Source organism: Cydia strobilella, chromosome 13 (assembly GCF_947568885.1).
Source record: "Cydia strobilella chromosome 13, ilCydStro3.1, whole genome shotgun sequence".
NCBI classification, from domain to species: domain Eukaryota; kingdom Metazoa; phylum Arthropoda; class Insecta; order Lepidoptera; family Tortricidae; genus Cydia; species Cydia strobilella.
This window is the reverse complement of record NC_086053.1, coordinates 88,491-109,060: the sequence shown is the minus strand read 5'-3', so window position 1 is coordinate 109,060 and position 20,570 is coordinate 88,491. Positions and strand designations below refer to the sequence as shown.

Here is a 20,570-nt window from a genome sequence, read left to right as displayed (position 1 = left end):
TATCATGTTTAACATTGCAAGTTACATTCGATTTTTTGTAAAAATAAAGTGTGACTTGCCAAAATTATAGTTGTGTCATGCCAGCAGGGCTAGCACATATTTGGTGCGACAGTATCTCGCTGCGAGGTAGAATACCCGTCCCTCTTTAATTAATACAGTTAGAAAAAGACGGGTAGTCCATCTCGCGGTGAGATACTGTCGCGCCAATCATGTACTAGGCCTACAGAACCCATCGAGCCTCCGAGGCTTACCATATCATTAGGTAGTTAATACGCTGATAAATACCTTACGATGACAAAGTAATCAGAATAGATTATGTGCAATCAAAGCCGATATGTCTAATCCCTCGTGTCCCGAGGTTTCCCGCGCCTGCGCGACGAGCACTGCAGCGCGCGCGCCGCCCGCCCGCGGCATCCCTCGCGACAACATCCCCACAAGGCCACCGCCACCGCCCGCCGGCCAGCATTACTTTCTTCCTTCTACCCCAACATTAACCCTTATCTTTACGTCGTAAGGGAACTAATCGATCACTATCTGAGTTGTGTCAATATTCAAAAATATAATCGTATTAACTTATCTTACCGCCGGACCGATACGGCGAATAATGATTGAAGTTTTTAGATAAGGGACCGTTACATTGCAGAGTGAACGTTACATTCATTGTCCAGTAGCTACTGCTGTCTAACCTTGATCGTGCACATTATGTTAGGTTTTCCATTTCTCGTTACTAAGAATTTTGATTGAGACTTTTACTAAGATACGTATATTAGAGATGTCATAATGCCAATAGTCAATCTATATAATAGGCCTTTCAAAGCAAAAGCGAAAGCAATACAATTGATAGATAAATAATTTCTTTATTTATACCCACAACATACATTATGGCATTGACAAAATACATGGCATTGAAAAGTACAAGATAAGAACATGCAAAAAAACTTAATTACGCGTTAATTATTGCGTAATGGACACATACCTACCAACAAATTTAAATGTGTCATGAAGTTATCAGATTCACCTAATTGCCCAGACTGTAATATGGTGGAAGATGTGGTACACGCCGTACACGTACTGACGGAATGTGTCCGGAGCGCTGCCCAGCGGCGCGGCTGTGTCAGTAGTAATAGTAGCAATGTAGGATGGTGTAACAGTGCCTTGGCCTCACCATCATCTGATGAAGCCAAGGAACTGCTTAATATTTATTTTTCCTCATTGTAGAATGTTACCTACATAACTAGATAGTCTAATTTATATATGTAGTTATAGACCAATGTAACTTTTGTATTACGGGGGTGGCTTAGCGCACTGCTAAAACTCCCAGGTTGAATAAAGAAAAAAAAAAACTTAATTACTTACTAAAAACTATTAAGTATTACTTTATGACGCCAAGTGTCGTGGCACAGAAAAGGCGCTGGCTCAGCATTGTGACGCGGCGAGCCACATCGCTGGTATCCTGCCAGTTACAATATGTGCCTGATCAAATGATAATGCTTACGAATAAATATCAGTAGGCACTTCATGTTTAAAATGTAAGTATTCATAGCTTTTTATCATTAATTCGCAAGGCAACCTTTCGGGAACCCAACGGATTAACTTTGAAGTTAATTTCATGAATCGTTGATGGGCTCTTTGATTCCCTTCTTTAATATTACATTAAGTCCGCTCATCGTTTGTCACAATTGCCAGGAAATTAAAAGATTGCTTCTTCCATTCCGTAAAAACTGGACAAGTGCGAGTCGGACTCGCCCAACAAGGGTTCCGTACTTTTTAGTATTTGTTGTTATAAAGGCAACAGAAATAAATCATCTATGAAAATTTCAACTGTCTAGCTAGCATGGTTCATGGGAGACAGCCTGGTGACAGACAGACGGACAGACAGACGAAGATGAACGGACAGTAGAGTCTTAGTAATAGGGTCCCGTTTTTACGCTTTGGGTACGGAACCCTAAAAATACAGCTCTTATGATAGTTGTACCTGAGGATCTTAGGTCTGTCTGCTCCGTTACCGTCATACCGAGCCTATGAAAGATAGTAACGAAATGGAAAAAACATGGTATACTTGTTTTCTCCTCTAAATATCAAATTAGTTTGTGATTCTGAGTAGAAACAATATAATATTTATGTACCAAATTTATTATAAAAAAGTGGTGTGTAAATTTTAGTTGAAGTGGACTGTGTACCTACTCCAGTAAAACGTTGCGTATCAATTGTGATTAGATAATATTAAAAGTGGGTGGGCCTCCGGCACAAAGCTCGCCTGGCTAGGCGAATCTTTGAATGCAGTTTTGTTTCTGTTTAAAAAAAAATCCTTTATGTAAAATGAGCTAACTTAAGGCTTTAAGGTATTTTTCCTCCAGAGTCCATTATTTTTTTCCACACTGTATAGTAGTGTGACTACTTTAAAAACAGATCAAAAAATATTTCATAAAATAATTTGATTTGTTCCTTAGTTGTTATATTATAATTGTCATAGAATTGAAGATAATAGGTAAGTACAGATAGTTACCTATACCGAATATTAATATTACGTCCCGTACTTGTCCTCCATCAAAGTTGATTAAGGAAACTTAGTTATCATCATTTCCATCAAAACCTGTGCAGTAAGTATTATGTACTTACTGCACGGCTTAAAAAAAACCGAATCAAAATCGGTTTTGAAATTTTCGAGTTCATCAAACGCATACAAATGAGATTACGGGCTATGATTTATTAAAAGCAAAAATAACAATTATGTTATCTTTTTGGTGAAGCCTACCCACCTAATTGCGTAGTAGGCTTTAGCAATCGGTGTGGTGGTTCGTAGCCCGCTACGAGTCGCGCGCGCAGGCTGCGTAGCGTGGCTACAAATAACGCCTTCGTACTACAGAAGCTACGCGTGCTACAAATTCGTAGTACATACTCGTAGCAGCGAGCGAGCAGTTTCCTCGCAGCCATCATGGTTTACGACCTTTCCCGTTGGTCTACTAGTCTCTAAAATTTTTGCACGTAAACCGAAAACGTAAGTATTGAAAAAAAATACTGTTTCTCGATCACAATCCGTTAAAAGACATACTTATACCTATCTTACCTATACATACAAAATTATTGGACTTTCAAACTTTGGTCAGAACTCCAAAGCTGCTTACAATGGCTCCATAGCCAACATATTATGTTTGGTTCAGTCTAAAGTCGAAATTCTTCATTATTGTGTTCGATCCGAATGACAAAACTTAAAAATTACCTGAAACTTTTCTACTTTGCCCAAAGGTTGCCTGTTGCAAAAGGCGCTAAGGCATTAAGTTCACCATCGTAAATAACATAAATGTAATCAATAACTTGCCTTACAAAGTTTTATTAATCCAGTAACAGCACAACAAACTTTCCACGTTACTCACTTCACGCGCGTCGCGAACGTTCGCGAGTGTTGCAAGTTCGGCGTGGTGCGCGACGTGCGGCCGCCGCGCGAGCCGGCCGGGACTGCCCGGGAGCGTCCCGGGCGCCGGGCGCCCTGCGGGGGCGGGGGCCCGCGGGAGGGGAAGGGAGCGGGGAGCAACTGCCCCCATTCCGCAGCCTCCGCGCTTATTCAATTGCAAGTTTTTATCAATCAATGTCGCTGCAGGACAGTACACTTGCACCCTTATCGTGCAATTATTGTTTACACTTGACTTTTGTTTGCGTTAAGCAAGGGCAGCTAAGGAATCTAGATTAGATTTTCTTTTTAATGTTGTGCTATAAGTACTCGAATACACCACGCCGCGTTCAAAATGGATCAAATCATTACACATGTGTCATCATGAAATGTAAAAAAAGGCCAATGGTAGAATTACAGAGATGCTTAAAAGCATAAGAATTTTTTGTTTTTAGAATAATATTTTTTTTAAGTATTTTTATCAAGAATAAAGAAACACATAGCGGTTGTCAAAAATCGCCAAGTACACAAATCCGCAATAGCTGAACACTTGCTGATAACTGAAACTAATCACTGGATTGAACTACATACATCTCTTTTGGGTCATATCCTCGAAGTTGGAAGGTGTCTAGAGTGAGGCCGATCCCGAAAGCGAGTGACACTTCCGTCGTTGAGAATTACAGACCCATAGCCGTTCTTCCCACCCTTGGCAAGCTGTTTGAGTCCATACTTCACCGGATTCTGTCTTCACAGGTTCGGCCCTTTTGTGTGACGCACAGCATGGCTTTCGGCCTAGTCGTTCGGTCAACACGAATCTGTTTATACTGCGATAGGCAGACACTCATATTAACACGTCTGTGCATATTGAGTGATCAGCACATTTAATGTAGATCTTGCACCTCCACCCGATAAGGGATTTCCTCTTCTGTCACGTAGAATAACTATATATAAAGATAGACGACTAAGGTTCGAGGAGATCAGAGTGTACCAGCTTGGAGGCAATACATCTATGTGAGCCGAGTACTGTGTTTGACAGACTAACCCTTCCCCTCTTCCACCCCACGTATTACATGGCGACCGTGGACATCGATTCTGCGTGAGGTTCTGCTTGTCACATCGCTACCGAGGGCACGGCAGGAAGGCGGCATGGGAGACAATCAGCCATAGCAAATCCATCGACGGGGTAACGTTTGACTCATTTGTTGTGGAATAACCTGTTGGGCGGCAATGGGCGGACAGCAGAGCAAAGACAATGTTATCGTGACCGCGCCCAATAACAACGCTACGTCAATGGTGTCAGCGGGGCTGGAGCTGACTGAGGTGCTGATGATCGTCGTCGTGGGATTCATGTCGTTCTACGCGTTGTCCCGAATCTACGAGCGAGTGAAAGGACACCTATACAGCGGCTGGGAGCGACGAGCGGCTCGACGGGCTATTCGAGGCGAAGATGTTTAGAGAGGTGTGTGAGGAGGTATTTGGTATATTTGTATTTTTTTTCTCTCGCACGGATTTATGGCTAGCCTTGTCAGTTTGTTAGAAGAGTTACGTGTTATTAGGGATAGTATAGTTAAGCTAGGTAAGGACAAACGCCAGACTGTGCAAGGTAGGAATAAGTTATTGTTAGCACAGGATGTTAAACGTAAATTTGATTTGATAATAGCAGATATATGTGAAAAAGAAGTTGCAGCTGGGGATCTCGATGTAGGTTTAAAGACAGCAGAGGACTTCGAATGTTTATTTTTGGAAATTCAGAGGCTAGTTAGGGCGGATACAGTATCAAAAATCGATGCATGGCTAACTTTTCACGAACATATTTTTTCTCTTGCCAAGAGTTCCTTTCAAAGGCTGGGTTTCGTAATCCGAAACATCCGCGATTTTCATGACCCGGTGGCTATAAAAATGGTTTACAATGGTCCAGTAAGGAGTAAGCTGGAGAACTCCTACGAATCGACGTATGCTTTACTGCTTGAGAAGGTTCAGAAAGCGTTTTTAAGGTTCCGTAATTATTAAGAACACATGAACTTATAAAAAGCAAAAAGATTTTTTTATCTTGTCATCGTCTTGAAAATTTCAAATGTTATCACGGTTCATGAGATACAGCCTGGTGACCGACAGACGGACAGCGGGGTCTTAGTAATAGGGTCCCATTTTTACCCTTTGGGTAACCCTAAAGACGATAAAAATTATTCTTGAAGGATTTATTGACTGATATAGTTAGTTTTTAAGTTATTATTTACACTGAAAACTTCTCTACTGAATAAATAGATTTATAATTTATGGAGGAAAATAAACTGTGCCTTTATTTCATATTATTAGAAGATTTAGAAGGTAACATAGACCACCCGCATGCACCATTGCGTGGTAAGTTTTCATTAGGCATTTGTTTTGTATTATTATAGCAGTTAGCCCATTTTTAGGTGAATGCTAATAAATGAAGACATTTTCATCAAAATTTTAAGGAAAAACAGAGGAGGATCTAAGATCGGCCCTTGTTATGTTAAACCACAATATGAATATAGATCCATACCGCAGAAATTCGCATAATTTAACCCTTTTGCATTGTGGTGCTGACTACTGATCAGCGGACTGTCTCCTGCAATAAACACAAGGAAGGCCGCAAAAATATAATATTGACACGCTCTTATTGCGATACACATAAGATCGTGTCAGACATTTGTACGTAGGTACATAAATTATGATGATGTTATACATGTCAATAACCTAAATCGCTTCTAGTAACTTGCAACTTTACTGAAGATTCAAAGATATATGGACCTCATTATGCCTCATTGTCCGTTATTGAATATAGTTAGACAAAATAATAACAATACTAATAAGTATTTTTTTTTCTATCATAAAATTAAACAGTCATGCTTGTGCGGCAATGACCGCGGCCGTGCGTGCTCGCCGCCTGATTGACAACGTGGTCCACACCCCTTATTACAAGGATCACGCATTACAAATCCTAATGATACCAATTATCATTGAACAAGATAATGCTATAATTAATCCTCAGTAGCTCTTGAAATGATTAGATACACAGCCGACAATTTAAGCAATTAAATTCGTCTGGAATTGCAGTCTCCAAGCTACCGCTGCTGCGCGTGTAGATATTCTTCCATCTTGCCAGCACCTTCTACGATGCGTCCCTCGCTGCTGGTGCTGACGGTGGCGCTGCTGCTGCCGGCGCGCGCCGACCGCTACCACCCGGAGCGCGCCGCGCGGCCCGCCGCCGCCGCCGCCGGGAGCTCGCGCGCCGCCACGCCGGACGCGGCAGAACGTGCCGCGGCCTACTGGTACTCGGAGGCGTTCGCCGCCATCGACGAGCGACTGACGGAACCCACTTATGACGACGTGGCGAAAAACGTGGTCATGTTCCTGGGTGATGGGCTGTCAGTGCCTACGCTGGCGCCGGCGCGCACGCTGCGCGGCCAACTCGCCGGCCGCACCGGTGAAGAGGAGCGCCTCGTTTTTGAGCGCTTTCCTGTTACCGGACTCGCCAAGGTAAATTTATTCGTGCCCACAATTGTGTTGTAAACTTGTGCGTGTAAAATACCACCTACTTGATGTAACAATATGTTTTGTCATCAGACTTACTGCCTAGACGCGCAAATCCCCGACTCCGCGTGCACGGCGACGGCGTACCTGTGCGGCGTAAAGGTGAACCGCGGCACCCTCGGCGTGAACGGGAACGTGCCGCGCTGGGACTGCCCCGCCTCCGCGGACACCGCCACGCACCTCGAGTCCATCGCCGCCTGGGCACTCGCCGACGGCCGCAGCGCCGGTTAATAGCACATCATTACAATATACCAGATTCGACATTGTTAACTGTCAACGAAACATTACTAAATCTCATTGAAACGTGACTAGACCTACAAATATAGTGTTGATATTAGTAAAATGATTTATCTGTTTAGGGTCATTGTGCTAGTTTTCGTCCATGCTCTAGTTTTCGTCCATTTGAAGAAATTTTAATATAAACCTACCACCACTGACTAAAATAGATTGAAATAATGTCATCGATTTCGCTTTCCTGATATTTTTATCTCGTTATAGGAATCGTAACGTCGACGCGCATCACGCACGCATCCCCGGCCGGAGCGTACGCGCGCTCTGCCGACCGCGACTGGGAGAATGACGGCGAGGTCCGCGCCGCCGGGCACGACCCCGCGCAGTGCCCAGACATCGCCGATCAGCTTATCAACTCGTACCCTGGGAACCAGTTTAAAGTGAGTCCCGCTATAAGTGCTCAAGTTTGTAAATCAAGGTGTTGTCAAAATTACTAAGAATATTTTTATTTGCTCAGGTAATCCTGGGTGGTGGACGACGCGAGTTTCGCCCGAACACAACCAGGGACGAGGAGAACGCTTTGGGTCGCCGCTGGGACGGACGCGATTTGATCGAGGAGTGGCGCGCGCAGCGCGAGGAGGCCGGAGAGTCACACGCGTACGCCTGGAACCGCACCCAGCTGCTCGACGCCATCGCCAAGCCGCCCGACTACCTGCTAGGACTGTTTGAGGACACACACTTACGATACGAGGCGGAAGTACGAGAGGCGAACTTAGATAAACCCACGCTAGCCGAGCTCACGGAAGCCGCCATTAGTGTCCTATCCAAAAACCCTCGCGGCTTCTTCTTGTTCATTGAAGGTGGACGTATCGACCACGCGCATCATGACACTTGGCCGGCGCTGGCCCTGTACGAGACGCTCGCCCTCGATGAGGCGGTGGCGCGCGCCGACTCGCTGTTGCCGCCCGCCAGCTCGCTGCTCGTGCTCACTGCTGACCACTCGCACGCTATGGCATTCAACGGCTACTCGCGTCGCGGCAACAACATCCTCGGCGTCTCCGAGCGCGTCGACGACGACGGCGTGCCCTACATGACGCTCTCCTACACCAACGGACCCGGCTACCGCGACCAAGTCGATGGCAAACGCGTTGACGTCACGCACGATTCTAACTTCCGTAAGTTACATTGAATTTCGGTCATTAATTTTTAAATGATCAATTACCATAATTTCATCTTCTCTCACTTCCTGACTATTTATCATCCTATCAATCAATCTTCACTAATATCAGTAATTCCAGAAAATGAATCCTTAATATCCGCAGAAAAGCAAATACATATTTGCTGCTACCGTTGTCCCTCTTACATGTTGACTGAGTTGTAGAGTGTCTGGTTGTGCAATTTTATTTGCGTCTAGTATCTAAATACAATGTGTTTAACACATAAAATAGGTACAACCTAAGATTCAAACCGATCAAAAGCTCCAAAAACTTCTCAAAAAGTCATCTCTGTCATTACAGAAGCCTTACGCTGGCGGACGCACACGGACGTTCCACTGGAGTTGGAGACGCACGGCGGCGACGACGTGGCGGTGTTCGCGCGCGGGCCGGCGCAGGCGCTGTTCACGGGGCTGTACGAGCAGAGCCAGCTGCCGCACCTCATGGCGCACGCGGCGTGCCTGGGCCCGGCCGCCAAGCGCCGCGACGCCTGCAACGGCTCCGTCATGCTCTCAGCTTCTGTCCTCGCGGTACTACTTTCCGTAGTCGCCGCGCTCTTGCATTAGCTTTACGCATTGTGATATTTTTAAATAATTATAAGTTAACCTTAGTATTGTATATGTGTACATAATAGGTAATAATTATAATATGCCACTTTTTAGTCTGTAAATAGATAGGTTTGTGTAAATGCAATATTTATTAGTTTTATTACGCGATAACTAGTAAAAGGAACTGCGAAATGGCTTGCGGAAAAAAATCAATATATAAATTTAATCTACATTAAGTGTGCCAACGTACACTCTCATTAAATACATTTGTATTATTAAGAGCCCGGTAACGATTTTGGAGCAATAATGTAAAATTGATAGATTTAGTTGTTGAAATTATACACGTTTTGTTACGTAACATCTAAATAACAAGTATTGGTTTCTGTAGGCACGTCTTCTCATCTTGCCTTTTGTACACGACGCGCATTGTTTTGTTTTACTTAGCTTCATATTAACAAGTAATTAATTTTAAATCGTGTCAGTTGCACAAATAAAAAATATATTTCCGTGTGTTTTATTATATTATAGGGCAAAGTATGGGCCGCAAATAACCGCGGCACAGACTTTGCACCTGTCCTCTTAAAGGAATCTTGTCAGAATAGTCTAATAAGAAAATTCCAGTTAGGTTATAGGACTAGGTTCATATCATTTAAATAAGATAAGATAAAGAGTTTTCCCTATTGTGTTTCATTACGTAGCTGTGCATAATAATTAGGGCTTGGTATGCACCGTGGCGCAGGCCACGGCAAGCACTTTGTACTTATAAGAAAAATTGTGATAATAGGCTAGGTACAGTCTAATTAGATAAATAAGATAGGTTGGTAAATAAAACATGTAATTTTATTAATAATTTAATAAATAAAGAAACGTAGGATGGTCGAGGGAAAGAGAAGTCTACGCATGCGCGCGCGCCAGTGAGGCGCGGGGAAACCATTACGAATCGAGCAGCCGAGCAAGAAACACCTCTAAGAGAAGAAGAACCTCTCCGACCTCGACCCTCCTGCATCTGAAGAAAGAAAAGTTCCTGTTGTTTTTACTCCGTCCTGCCGCCTATGCCGCACCCATACAGTCCACCTCCCTACGTGCAATAGATCTACGACCGATAAGAAGCTTAGGGCCTAACACTCACACCTTTTAATAATGAGGTCGCGAGCGTGCGTCACCGGTAATATATGAAGAGAAGTTTTTTAAAAATTCATCAAAAACTGATGGTGGTAAAAATACAACTTGATGTATAATAGATAGTTTCAGCAAATGTTTTAAATTGTTAATACTAGTAGTTATTTAAATCAAAACTTGGCTACAAAGACCTCAAGCTTCGCCAAACATTGTATATTTTTCTCGTGACAACTGTAGTATACTATGTAATACTTAGGCCCACTTGTACCATCGTTAACCCAGTGTCAAATTGTACCTGGTAACCATGGTAACTCCAGGTTTAACCGGTTAACCCCAGGTTAGTGAATGGTGCAAGTGGCCCTTAGTTAACTGTAAATACAATAGACAAATCAACAATAAATACTTATTTGTTTAACAAGGGGACAAAGTTATTGTTTAACCACTTTAAATTCTCGTGCTAATATTGATGTCGCAGGCAAATTGTAAGAATCCACCGTTTGTGAAATTGCCAAAGGCAAATTGTAAAAAGTCGGCATTTTGTAGTACTACACTTGTGCGATGTAAAATCATATCACACCATTATCGTTAAATAAGATAAGCATTATAATTAATCATCAGTAACGACGACAGCTTGAATTGATTAGATATACAAACGGCAATTTAAGCAATTAGTCTCGTCGAAACATGCAGTATCAAAGTTACCGCTGCTGCGCGTGTGTTCTTCCATCTTGCCGCACCTTGCTCGATGCATCCCTCGCTACTGGTGCTGTCGCTGGCGCTGCTGCTGCCGGCGCGCGCCGACCGCTACCACCCGGAGCGCGCCGCGCGGCCCGCCGCCGCCGCCGCCGGGAGCTCGCGCGCCGCCACGCCGGACGCGGCCGAACGTGACGCGACCTACTGGTACTCGGAGGCGTTCGCCGCCATCGACGAGCGACTGACAGAGCCGACTTATGATGATGTGGCGAAAAATGTGATCATGTTCCTGGGCGACGGTTTGTCGGTGCCGACACTGGCGGCGGCGCGCACGCTGCGCGGCCAGCTCGCCGGCCGCACCGGCGAGGAGGAGCGACTTTCCTACGAGCTCTTTCCTGTCACCGGACTTGCAAAGGTTCGTCGTTGCATTTAAAGTGAATTTTTGCGTTTACATAGTATACCAGTGTTCTTGAATTCACCAAATAAAACCAATAAAAATTTTCTTAATTGTTCAAAAACTGATGATAAGGTTGCATTTTATCCACATGAGTGGCATAGTAATAAAATACAAATTTTGAGTAGTTTCCTTTTGTGGGCTGGTAGAACTGACCTTCAAATGATGATTTTAAATGAAAAATATTTTATAACATTCATTTCGAATGGATTTGGTTTGATTTTGTTTCATATACAGTTACTATTTTCTTTGCGTTGGTGAGGTGAGAAATTTTGTGCTTCAGCGGGGGGGGGGGGGGGGTTAAAGGTCTAATAAAAAATACAAGGTGAACTGTACCAAGATGAATTAGATATCAAAATGTACTTTTGAATTGGCCTCCGTGTTTGCAATAAGCTGTATGATTTCAGACATACTGCGTGGACGAGCAAATCGCGGACTCGGCGTGCACGGCCACGGCGTACCTGTGCGGCGTGAAGAACAACTACGGCACGGTGGGCGTGACGGCGGCCGTGCCGCGCCACGACTGCGCCGCCTCCGTCGACGCCGCCACGCACCTCGACTCCATCGCCTCCTGGGCGCTCGCCGACGGACGCAGCGCCGGTCAGAACTCTTCCAATCAGTGATTGTGTTTACGATCATAAACCTTGTGGAATGTTTTTATAATAATTAAGAGGTACACCATCCTTGCATTAAATGATTACCTAATCTCTTATTACTCTATAGGCATCGTAACAACTACGCGGATCACGCACGCGTCTCCAGCCGGTGCGTACGCGCGCGTCGCCAATCGCGGCTGGGAGAACGACGGCGAGGTCCGCGCCGCCGGACATGACCCTGCACGGTGCCCCGACATTGCCGACCAGCTCGTCAACACACATCCTGGCAACAAATTCCAGGTCAGTATATCGCCTAACTATCCTTGAACGTCGTTAATATGCATGTAGATGTAGAAGTTATACATAACTTTATAAAAATATAAAGGCACTGGGAGTGAGGTAAACGAAGCTATACTTTTTGTTGCAGGTAATATTGGGCGGTGGGCGTCGCGAATTCCGACCGAACACTACAAACGATGAGGAGGGCCAACTCGGTCGGCGCTGGGACGGACGCGATTTGATCTCAGAATGGCGCGCGCAGCGTGAAGAGGCCGGACAGTCGAACGCTTATGTCTGGAACCGCACCGAGCTGCTGGATGCCATAAGCAACCCGCCCGACTACCTGCTGGGATTGTTCGAGAGCGGCCACATGCAGTACGCGGCGGAGGCGCGCCAGGCGGGCAACGACGAGCCTACGCTGGCCGAGATGACGGAGGCGGCCATCCGCGTGCTGTCCAAGAACCCGCGCGGCTTCTTCTTGTTCATCGAGAGCGGACTCATCGACAGGGCCCACCACGATAACCAGCCGCACCTGGCACTGGACGAGACGCTGGCGCTGGCCGACGCGGTGCAGCGCGCCAATGAGCTGTTACCGGCCGCGAACACACTGCTCGTGCTCACGGCAGACCACGCTCACGTTATGGCGTTCAACGGCTACTCGCGCCGCGGCAACGACATCCTCGGTGTCTCTGACGATATAGGTGACGACGACGTGCCCTATATGACGCTCTCCTACACCAACGGACCCGGCTACCGCGACCACGTCGATGGAAGGCGCGCCGATGTTACGCGTGACAATACCTTCCGTAAGTCCATTATCTACATTAAGCATATTATCATCGGTCTGTACCTCTCGGTTAAGTAGTTGCACATAAAGTATTTTTTCTGATTTCAGAGGCAGTCGCTTGGCAAACACATGCAGAGGTACCGCTCGAGTCGGAGACACACGGCGGTGACGACGTGGCGGTGTTCGCGCGCGGGCCGGCGCAGGCGCTGTTCACGGGGCTGTACGAGCAGAGCCAGCTGCCGCACCTCATGGCGCACGCGGCGTGCCTGGGCCCGGCCGCCAAGCGCCGCGACGCCTGCAACGGCTCCGTCATGCTCTCTGTTCCCTTAGTCGCGTTACTACTCTCCGTAGTCGCTCCGCTCTTCCATTAGCTTTAAGGATTATGATATTATATTTTTTTAATAATTATATTACCTTAATATTGTAAATATAATCTGGCAAACACAACTTGTCAGTCAGTAAGAACCAGGAAAATTATACTCATCCCTTTCTTTGATATTCAATTGTTATGAGGAAAAGGAGCGCGAATCTGTAAATACGAGTAGGTAGGTATGTGAATGGATATGCTATTAATATTATCATCATCATCTTCCTCGCGTTATCCCGGCATTTTGGCACGGCTCATGGGATCCTGGGGTTCGCTTGACAACTAATCCTAAGAATTGACGTAGGCACTAGTTTTTACGAAAGCGACTGCCATCTGACCTTCCAACCCAGAGGGGAAACTAGGCCTTGTTAGGATTAGTCCAGTTTCCTCAGAATGTTTTCCTTCACCGAAAAGCTATTTGAAAGAAAATATTTGTTTAAAGTTTATATGTTTTTACTTCGAAATGGTGTCAATGTGATACCATAAATAAATTTGGCACCCCCGATTTATACGAAAACGATATTAAACATGGCCTAGTACCTTCATTGATGTAGATATTAAGATAAAATTGAGCGCCCCAAATAAACTTTCAATAGAGAATTATCTCGTAAACTATTTAAGACATAAAAATAAAAAAATTACTACATTAAACTTGTAGCTTTTTAATCTGCTTTAGTTTTGTTTTAGTAGTCATACCGCTAAGACACAAAGTTTCCAAGATATAAGTGAAAAACTGAAAAATGGGTCCTTCAAACTGGGGACTTTTGATATGTTCACCTCCTAACTAGTCCAAACAAAGTTACGGAGTCAAAAATTGTGTTCCTAGCATTTCCCTCTATACCTTCTTATTGCCTCGCCTAACGAGTGTTACGAGCGAGCGAATGATGTAAAAGTAAAATTAAATTCGAAATCAAAATGCATCGGATTCCAGCGGTATTGTGAGCGGTAATCTATCACTGTAAGAGTATCGATACCTATTTATCTCGTACACTTGGAACGATAAGATAAAACCAGAAGTAAAAAATTAGGTATTGTGTTCAATCGAGAGGTTCACTCGCTCAGCCGCCTCTGGCGCGTCAGAAGGCATTCTCCGCCCTCGCACCCCGCAAAATGCGTCCCTCGCTGCTAGTGCTGTCGCTGGCGCTGCTGCTGCCGGCGCGCGCCGACCGCTACCACCCGGAGCGCGCCGCGCGGCCCGCCGCCGCCGCCGCCGGGAGCTCGCGCGCCGCCACGCCGGACGCGGCCGAACGTGGCGCGGCCTACTGGTACTCGGAGGCGTTCGCCGCTATCAACGACCGGCTGACGGAGCCGACTTATGACGATGTGGCAAAAAATGTGATCATGTTCCTGGGCGACGGATTGTCGGTGCCGACGCTGACGGCGGCGCGCACGCTGCGCGGTCAGCGCGCCGGTCGCACCGGCGAGGAGGAGCGACTTGCCTACGAGCATTTTCCTATAACCGGACTTGCTAAGGTTCGTCGTCACTTTAAATTTTTCGTATTACTTATAAAAACCGGCCAAGTGCGAGTCGGACTCGCGCACGAAGGGTTCCGTACCATTACGCAAAAAACGGCAAAAAATCACGTTTGTTGTATGGGAGCCCCACGTAAATATTAATTTTGTTCTGTTTTTTAGGGTTCCGTACTTCAAAAGGAAAAAACGGAACTCTTATAGGATCACTCGTGCGTCTGTCTGTCTGTCTGTCTGTCAGTCGATCTGTCTGTCAGTCTGTCTGTCTGTCTGCCTGTCTGTCTGTCTATTATTTAGAATTTATTATTACAACGACGGGACTTAATCGCGTAAAATAAGTTTTAACTTTTACCTCCGACGTTTCGAGGACGGCGTTGTCCCCGTGGTCTCGGAGAAGACTGGCTAAAGTTGACATCAACATCTTCTAGGCGCGCGAATTTTTCGAACTACCCGCACTTGGTCTTGTTTATTAACTTGAACGTTTTGCGCACTAGGGATGTCACCGGGTCGACACACAACACTCACAATAATGAGTAAAAATCGTGAAAGTTTAAATCAGTGTCTGTCTGTCTGTCTGTCTGTCCGTCTGTCACAGCCTATTTTCTCCGAAACTACTGGACCAATTAAGTTGAAACTTGGTAAACATATGTAAGTTTGTGACCCAAAGATGGACATGTAACGTAAACAAATAAAATTTAATCATGGGGACCACTTTTGGGGGGTGAATGAGAAAATTAAAAAATAAAGTTTTTCAAAATTTTTATTAATTCCTCATACCAAAATTCCATATTCCCCTTTTCACCCCTTTAGGGGCTAAAAATTTCAAGTCTTTGAATTTTTTATATTTTTTGTGTACTAAGACTATCTTACATACCAAATTTCAGCATCCTAGGATTTCAGGAAGTACCCTAAAGCTTTTGATGTTCATCAGTGAGTGAGTGAGTGAGTGAGTGACGAAATCGGGTTTTTTAGATATGAATAAAATCTAAAGTATAAGAGATATGTAATTGTACCAAGAAATTTGTTTATCTGGTATAATCCAAACCCAAGTTATGAGGGTTTAAAAAAACGACGAAGCACTTCGAGAAAAGGTAGGGAGTGCCCTTGCGCTACGCTTTGCTTGTCTTGCCGTACTACCGTGCCCCCAGCATTTTCATAAGTGCTTGTTTTTTTTTTCAAAATAATACATGCTTTGTGAAAAAGGGAGTGACAGTGATTTTATTATGGTCATGATTGAAACATTTTATAATTGAAACTTCTGGCTTTTGTATGAAACACAATTATGTATTTCTACAAAAATTCCTTATCGTAATATATTGTTGTTGCATTAAAACACGTTTGATTAAGCTATATGTACAAGGTCACAAGGTATGGTCAAGATATGGTGGTAAGGTCATAACTTCATAAGGTATGGGTAAGGTAACGTGGGTAAGGTAACGAAGAAGTCTAGATGTCTTACAATTTTTTTTGCATCCCTTTCTTTGATCAAGATCTTCAGATGCAAATAAATTGTGAAATGTTTGTAATTTTTTTGCGAACTAGTTGATCTCATTGAATAATATTTAAAAAAGATTAGACTAACTAACTATTAAACTTAATAATACTCCAATTGTAGAATCTCACAGTGCCAAATTCTTAGGCATAATTATTGATGAACATTTAAACTGGAAACATCATATCGACGCAGTGTGTTCTAAACTAGTGCGATTTGTTTTTGCCCTGAGAAATCTTAAAAATACAATTTCCACTCGGGCCGCGTTAGCAGCTTACCATGGATATGTGTCATCTACCCTTAATTACGGCCTGCTACTGTGGGGTAATTCTGTTGAGGTCCAGAGGGCATTTATGGTCCAGAAATATTGTATACGAGCATTGGGTGGCGTTAAACATGATGACACGTGCAGACCTCTTTTCCAAAAGTTTCACATTCTCCCCCTAGCCTGTATGTACATTTTAAAAGTACGTATTTTTACAATAAACCACCCGGAATACTTTATAAAGCGCGAGGAAATGTTCGCAAGACAACTCCGGGCTCAGTACCAACATCTACTATACCAGCCAGCCTGTACCTCTGATATATATAGGAGAAATGCCTTTAATATGTGTGTTGTAATATACAATAACCTCCCTATAGAGCTGAGAATGTTGAAAGGGAACGTATTTAAAATAAAATTAACTGAATGGCTACATGAACATTGCTTTTATAGTGTTAAGGATTATTTAAAATTTAAAACGTAATATTTAAAATGACAGTTTTTTTATTTGACATGTAATTTATTTTATTTTATTTTACTTTTGACTAATGTACCATAATTCTCTCTTTTTTTTTTTAAATTTAATTTCATTGACATTGTTTTATGATTATAGTGTTTTAATGATTGCATGTTAGTAATTAATAAATGTACCTTATTGTACCATTATGTAAATATTTTGCATGTTGATGTTGTGTCGACTGAATACTGTGTCCAACTATTTTATAAGATCTGATTGTTACGTATTCAAGCAAATAAATATTCTATTCTATTCTATATTCTATTCTATTCTATTCTAGAAATAACAAATTATCTTTCATTTTGCCGAATATATTAAGGTGTTTCAAACGTCCCCACATAGTGTTTCAATTAATATACCTATGTGGTCAATTGTACCACTTTCCACATTCTCTTTAATTCCGTATCATTAGGTAACCATGGGCGATAGGCTTTTCAAACGCATTTATAAAAAAAAATGTTTAATAATAATTATAGGCACATAACCCTCTAACTGTTAAAAATTAAAATTAAAAAGTTACAGGCGGTTAAACATAAAGTGTTTTAAACGTCCCCGTCCTACCCTGCATGCTTACATGCTTTCATCCTAATTTGGTATGCAAAACTAACGGGTAACTAATGCTAATTTACAATTGAATGTAGGTTTTAAAAATAGTGTATATACTTACCTATACCTATTTCGCATTTCACTTCGCATAAGCACGAAGCACGAGGATGGCTAGAAGCTTGCCAGGTATCACGATGCTTTGTTGAATTTCCAATAGTATAATAGTTTACAATTAGTCGTATCATTTCAGACGTACTGCGTGGACAAGCAGATCCCGGACTCGGCGTGCACGGCCACGGCGTACCTGTGCGGCGTGAAGAACAACTACGGCACGCTGGGCGTGACGGCGGCCGTGCCGCGCCACGACTGCGCCGCCTCCGTCGACGCCGCCACGCATCTCGACTCCATCGCCGCCTGGGCGCTCGCCGACGGACGCAGCGCCGGTCAGAACTCTTGCATTCAGTGAATCAGTTGAATTAATATTCATCCTAATTTAGAGTTATACCGTCTTTGCTATATACTCTGCAGGCATCGTGACATCAACGCGCGTCACGCACGCGTCTCCCGCCGGCGCGTACGCTAACATCGCCAACCGCGACTGGGAGAACGACGGCGAGGTCCGCGCCGCCGGACACGACCCCGCACAGTGCCCCGACATCGCCGACCAGCTCGTCAACTCTCATCCCGGCAACAAGTTCCAAGTCGGTATAAAAAATTCCATACTCGTAGTTTACTGTAGTGTACATGTAAATATGTATATTACAGATTAAAATTTTGTTGGTTTCTTTTTATGGTTATTATAATAAAGGTTCGGGAAGTAAGGTTAGCGACACTGCAACATAGTATTTATTTTGTAGGTGATTTTGGGCGGTGGGCGTCGCGAATTCCGACCAAACACTACAAACGATGAGGAGGGCCAACCGGGTCGGCGCTGGGACGCACGCGATTTGGTCTCAGAATGGCGCGCGCAGCGTGAAGAGGCCGGACAGTCGAACGCTTATGTCTGGAACCGCACCGAGCTGCTGGACGCCATAAGCAACCCGCCCGACTACCTGCTAGGATTGTTCGAGAGCGGCCACATGCAGTACGCTGCGGAGGCGCGCCAGGCGGGCAACGACGAGCCCACGCTGGCCGAGATGACGGAGGCGGCCATCCGCGTGCTGTCCAAGAACCCGCGTGGCTTCTTCTTGTTCGTTGAGAGCGGACGCATCGACACGGCCCACCATGACAACCAGCCGCACCTGGCACTGGACGAGACGCTGGCGCTGGCCGACGCGGTGCAGCGCGCCGATGAGCTGTTGCCAGCCGCGAATACACTGCTCGTGCTCACGGCGGATCACGCCCACGTCATGGCTTATAACGGCTACTCGAGCCGCGGCAACGACATCCTCGGCGTCTCTGACGATATAGGGGACGATGGCGTGCCCTACATGACGCTCTCCTACACCAATGGGCCCGGTTACCGTGACCATGTCGATGGAAGGCGTGCTGATGTTACTCGTGACATTACCTTCCGTAAGTCCATCATCTGCCTCAAACATAATATTTTTTTTTTTTTTTTTACTTTATTTAGAACACAAACAGTCACATATACAAATGGGTTTGAAGTACAAATGTACTTAACATACTTAAGAAAACAGACCTGGAGGTTCATTAGTAAGTACATAATGTTAACATACACACTAAACAGCAAAGATAAAAAGGAGATAAAAGAAAAAGAAAAAGAAAAACATGAGCCTACGGTTGTCCTACCGGAAAGCCGGAAAGTTACATTTATACATTTACTTATTTATATTTATACTTGACATATTAAAACAACTTATGTCTAATATTATCAAATTATCATCGATCTGTACCTACCTGGTTGAGTCGTTGCACATAAAGTATGTTTTCTAATTTCAGAGGCGGTCGCTTGGCAAACACATGCAGAGGTACCGCTCGAGTCGGAGACGCACGGCGGTGACGACGTGGCGGTGTTCGCGCGCGGGCCGGCGCAGGCGCTGTTCACGGGGCTGTACGAGCAGAGCCAGCTGCCGCACCTCATGGCGCACGCGGCATGCCTGGGCCCGGCCGCGCAGCACCGCCAGCTCTGCAGCAGCGCCTGACTCACCACCCCCGCTGCGGCGCTCCTGATCACGTTCGTCGCAGTGCTCTTCCGCCTGCTGCAGTAAACGATACGCGGCGTCACATTAGCCAACACAACGTTGAACTCTCCTGGATGCGTCATTAGTGTCATTACTATCAGCCCTTTACCTCGTACAACATACGACGCAAAAAATCTGTTCAGTGTTTTAACTTATAGACTAGACTCAAGTATGTGGTTTATTTAATATGTTAATACGTTATGTTACTTTTTAATTGTATTTAAGAAATATAAATAAGTATTTTTAATGTGACATTTTTTTCATCGTTTTCTTTATAATATACTCTGGCACAGTGACTGTAAATAGAACAAGGCGGCAAATAAAAAAAAATGTTTTCTCGAAAGGTTGAAGTCCCATAGAAAATTTGAATTTCACCTTTTTCTACTTTTTTAGTAGAAAAAGGTGCGAAATTAAAATTTTCTATGAGACTTCATCCCTTCGCGAAAACATTTGTTTTTAACTCAACTTGTCGTTGAGTGTGTTTCAGTATATATCAATCACGCCCGACACGTTAAGAATCAGCAAACAGGCCGATTCGAACATACACTGACAAATTTATATGCCACCAAACATTAGGTACTTACACGTAAAAAAATTCAAGTCTCGCAACGCACTTTTACTACTGTTACCTGATAATTTATTCAGTACTTAACTGTCCTATCAACCGGTTTATGGACCAAATCAGCTGCCATAAATTCTTACCTAATTATGATTACTTAACAGGCTTAAGAGGGTTAAAGGGACGATCACTTCTCAATACAAACGTCATCATCATCATCATCATGTCAGCCGATAGACGTCCACTGCTGGACATAGGCCTCCCCCAAGGCTCGCCACTCCGACCGATCCTGTGCCGCTCGCATCCACCGAATTCCCGCGACCTTCACCAGGTCGTCGCTCCATCT

At 44.4% G+C, this 20,570-nt stretch overlaps 3 protein-coding genes across 3 annotated transcripts in view; 2 read left to right on the top strand and 1 right to left on the bottom strand.

Moving 5' to 3' along the window:
- The window catches only part of LOC134746417 (uncharacterized), a 34,782-nt gene extending 31,342 nt beyond the window's left edge, over positions 1-3,440 (bottom strand). The window contains exon 1 of the mRNA XM_063680783.1: positions 3,325-3,440. The gene's annotated coding sequence lies outside the window, so the exon portion shown is untranslated. The remainder of the gene's footprint in view (positions 1-3,324) is intronic.
- A 3,010-nt stretch (positions 3,441-6,450) lies between these two features.
- Positions 6,451-8,957, top strand: LOC134746416 (membrane-bound alkaline phosphatase-like). Its single transcript, XM_063680782.1, has 5 exons — positions 6,451-6,892; positions 6,980-7,172; positions 7,445-7,617; positions 7,695-8,352; positions 8,695-8,957. Exons 1-5 carry the CDS (start codon positions 6,530-6,532, stop codon positions 8,955-8,957), a joined length of 1,650 nt encoding a protein of 549 aa, XP_063536852.1. The 5' UTR covers positions 6,451-6,529.
- A 1,744-nt stretch (positions 8,958-10,701) lies between these two features.
- LOC134746414 (membrane-bound alkaline phosphatase-like) lies at positions 10,702-19,742 on the top strand. The gene is made up of 5 exons (XM_063680781.1): positions 10,702-11,166; positions 17,772-17,964; positions 18,050-18,222; positions 18,379-19,036; positions 19,424-19,742. The coding sequence occupies exons 1-5, from the start codon at positions 10,804-10,806 to the stop codon at positions 19,624-19,626; spliced, it is 1,590 nt and encodes a 529-aa protein (XP_063536851.1). The 5' UTR covers positions 10,702-10,803; the 3' UTR covers positions 19,627-19,742.
- Positions 19,743-20,570: the final 828 nt, after the last annotated feature.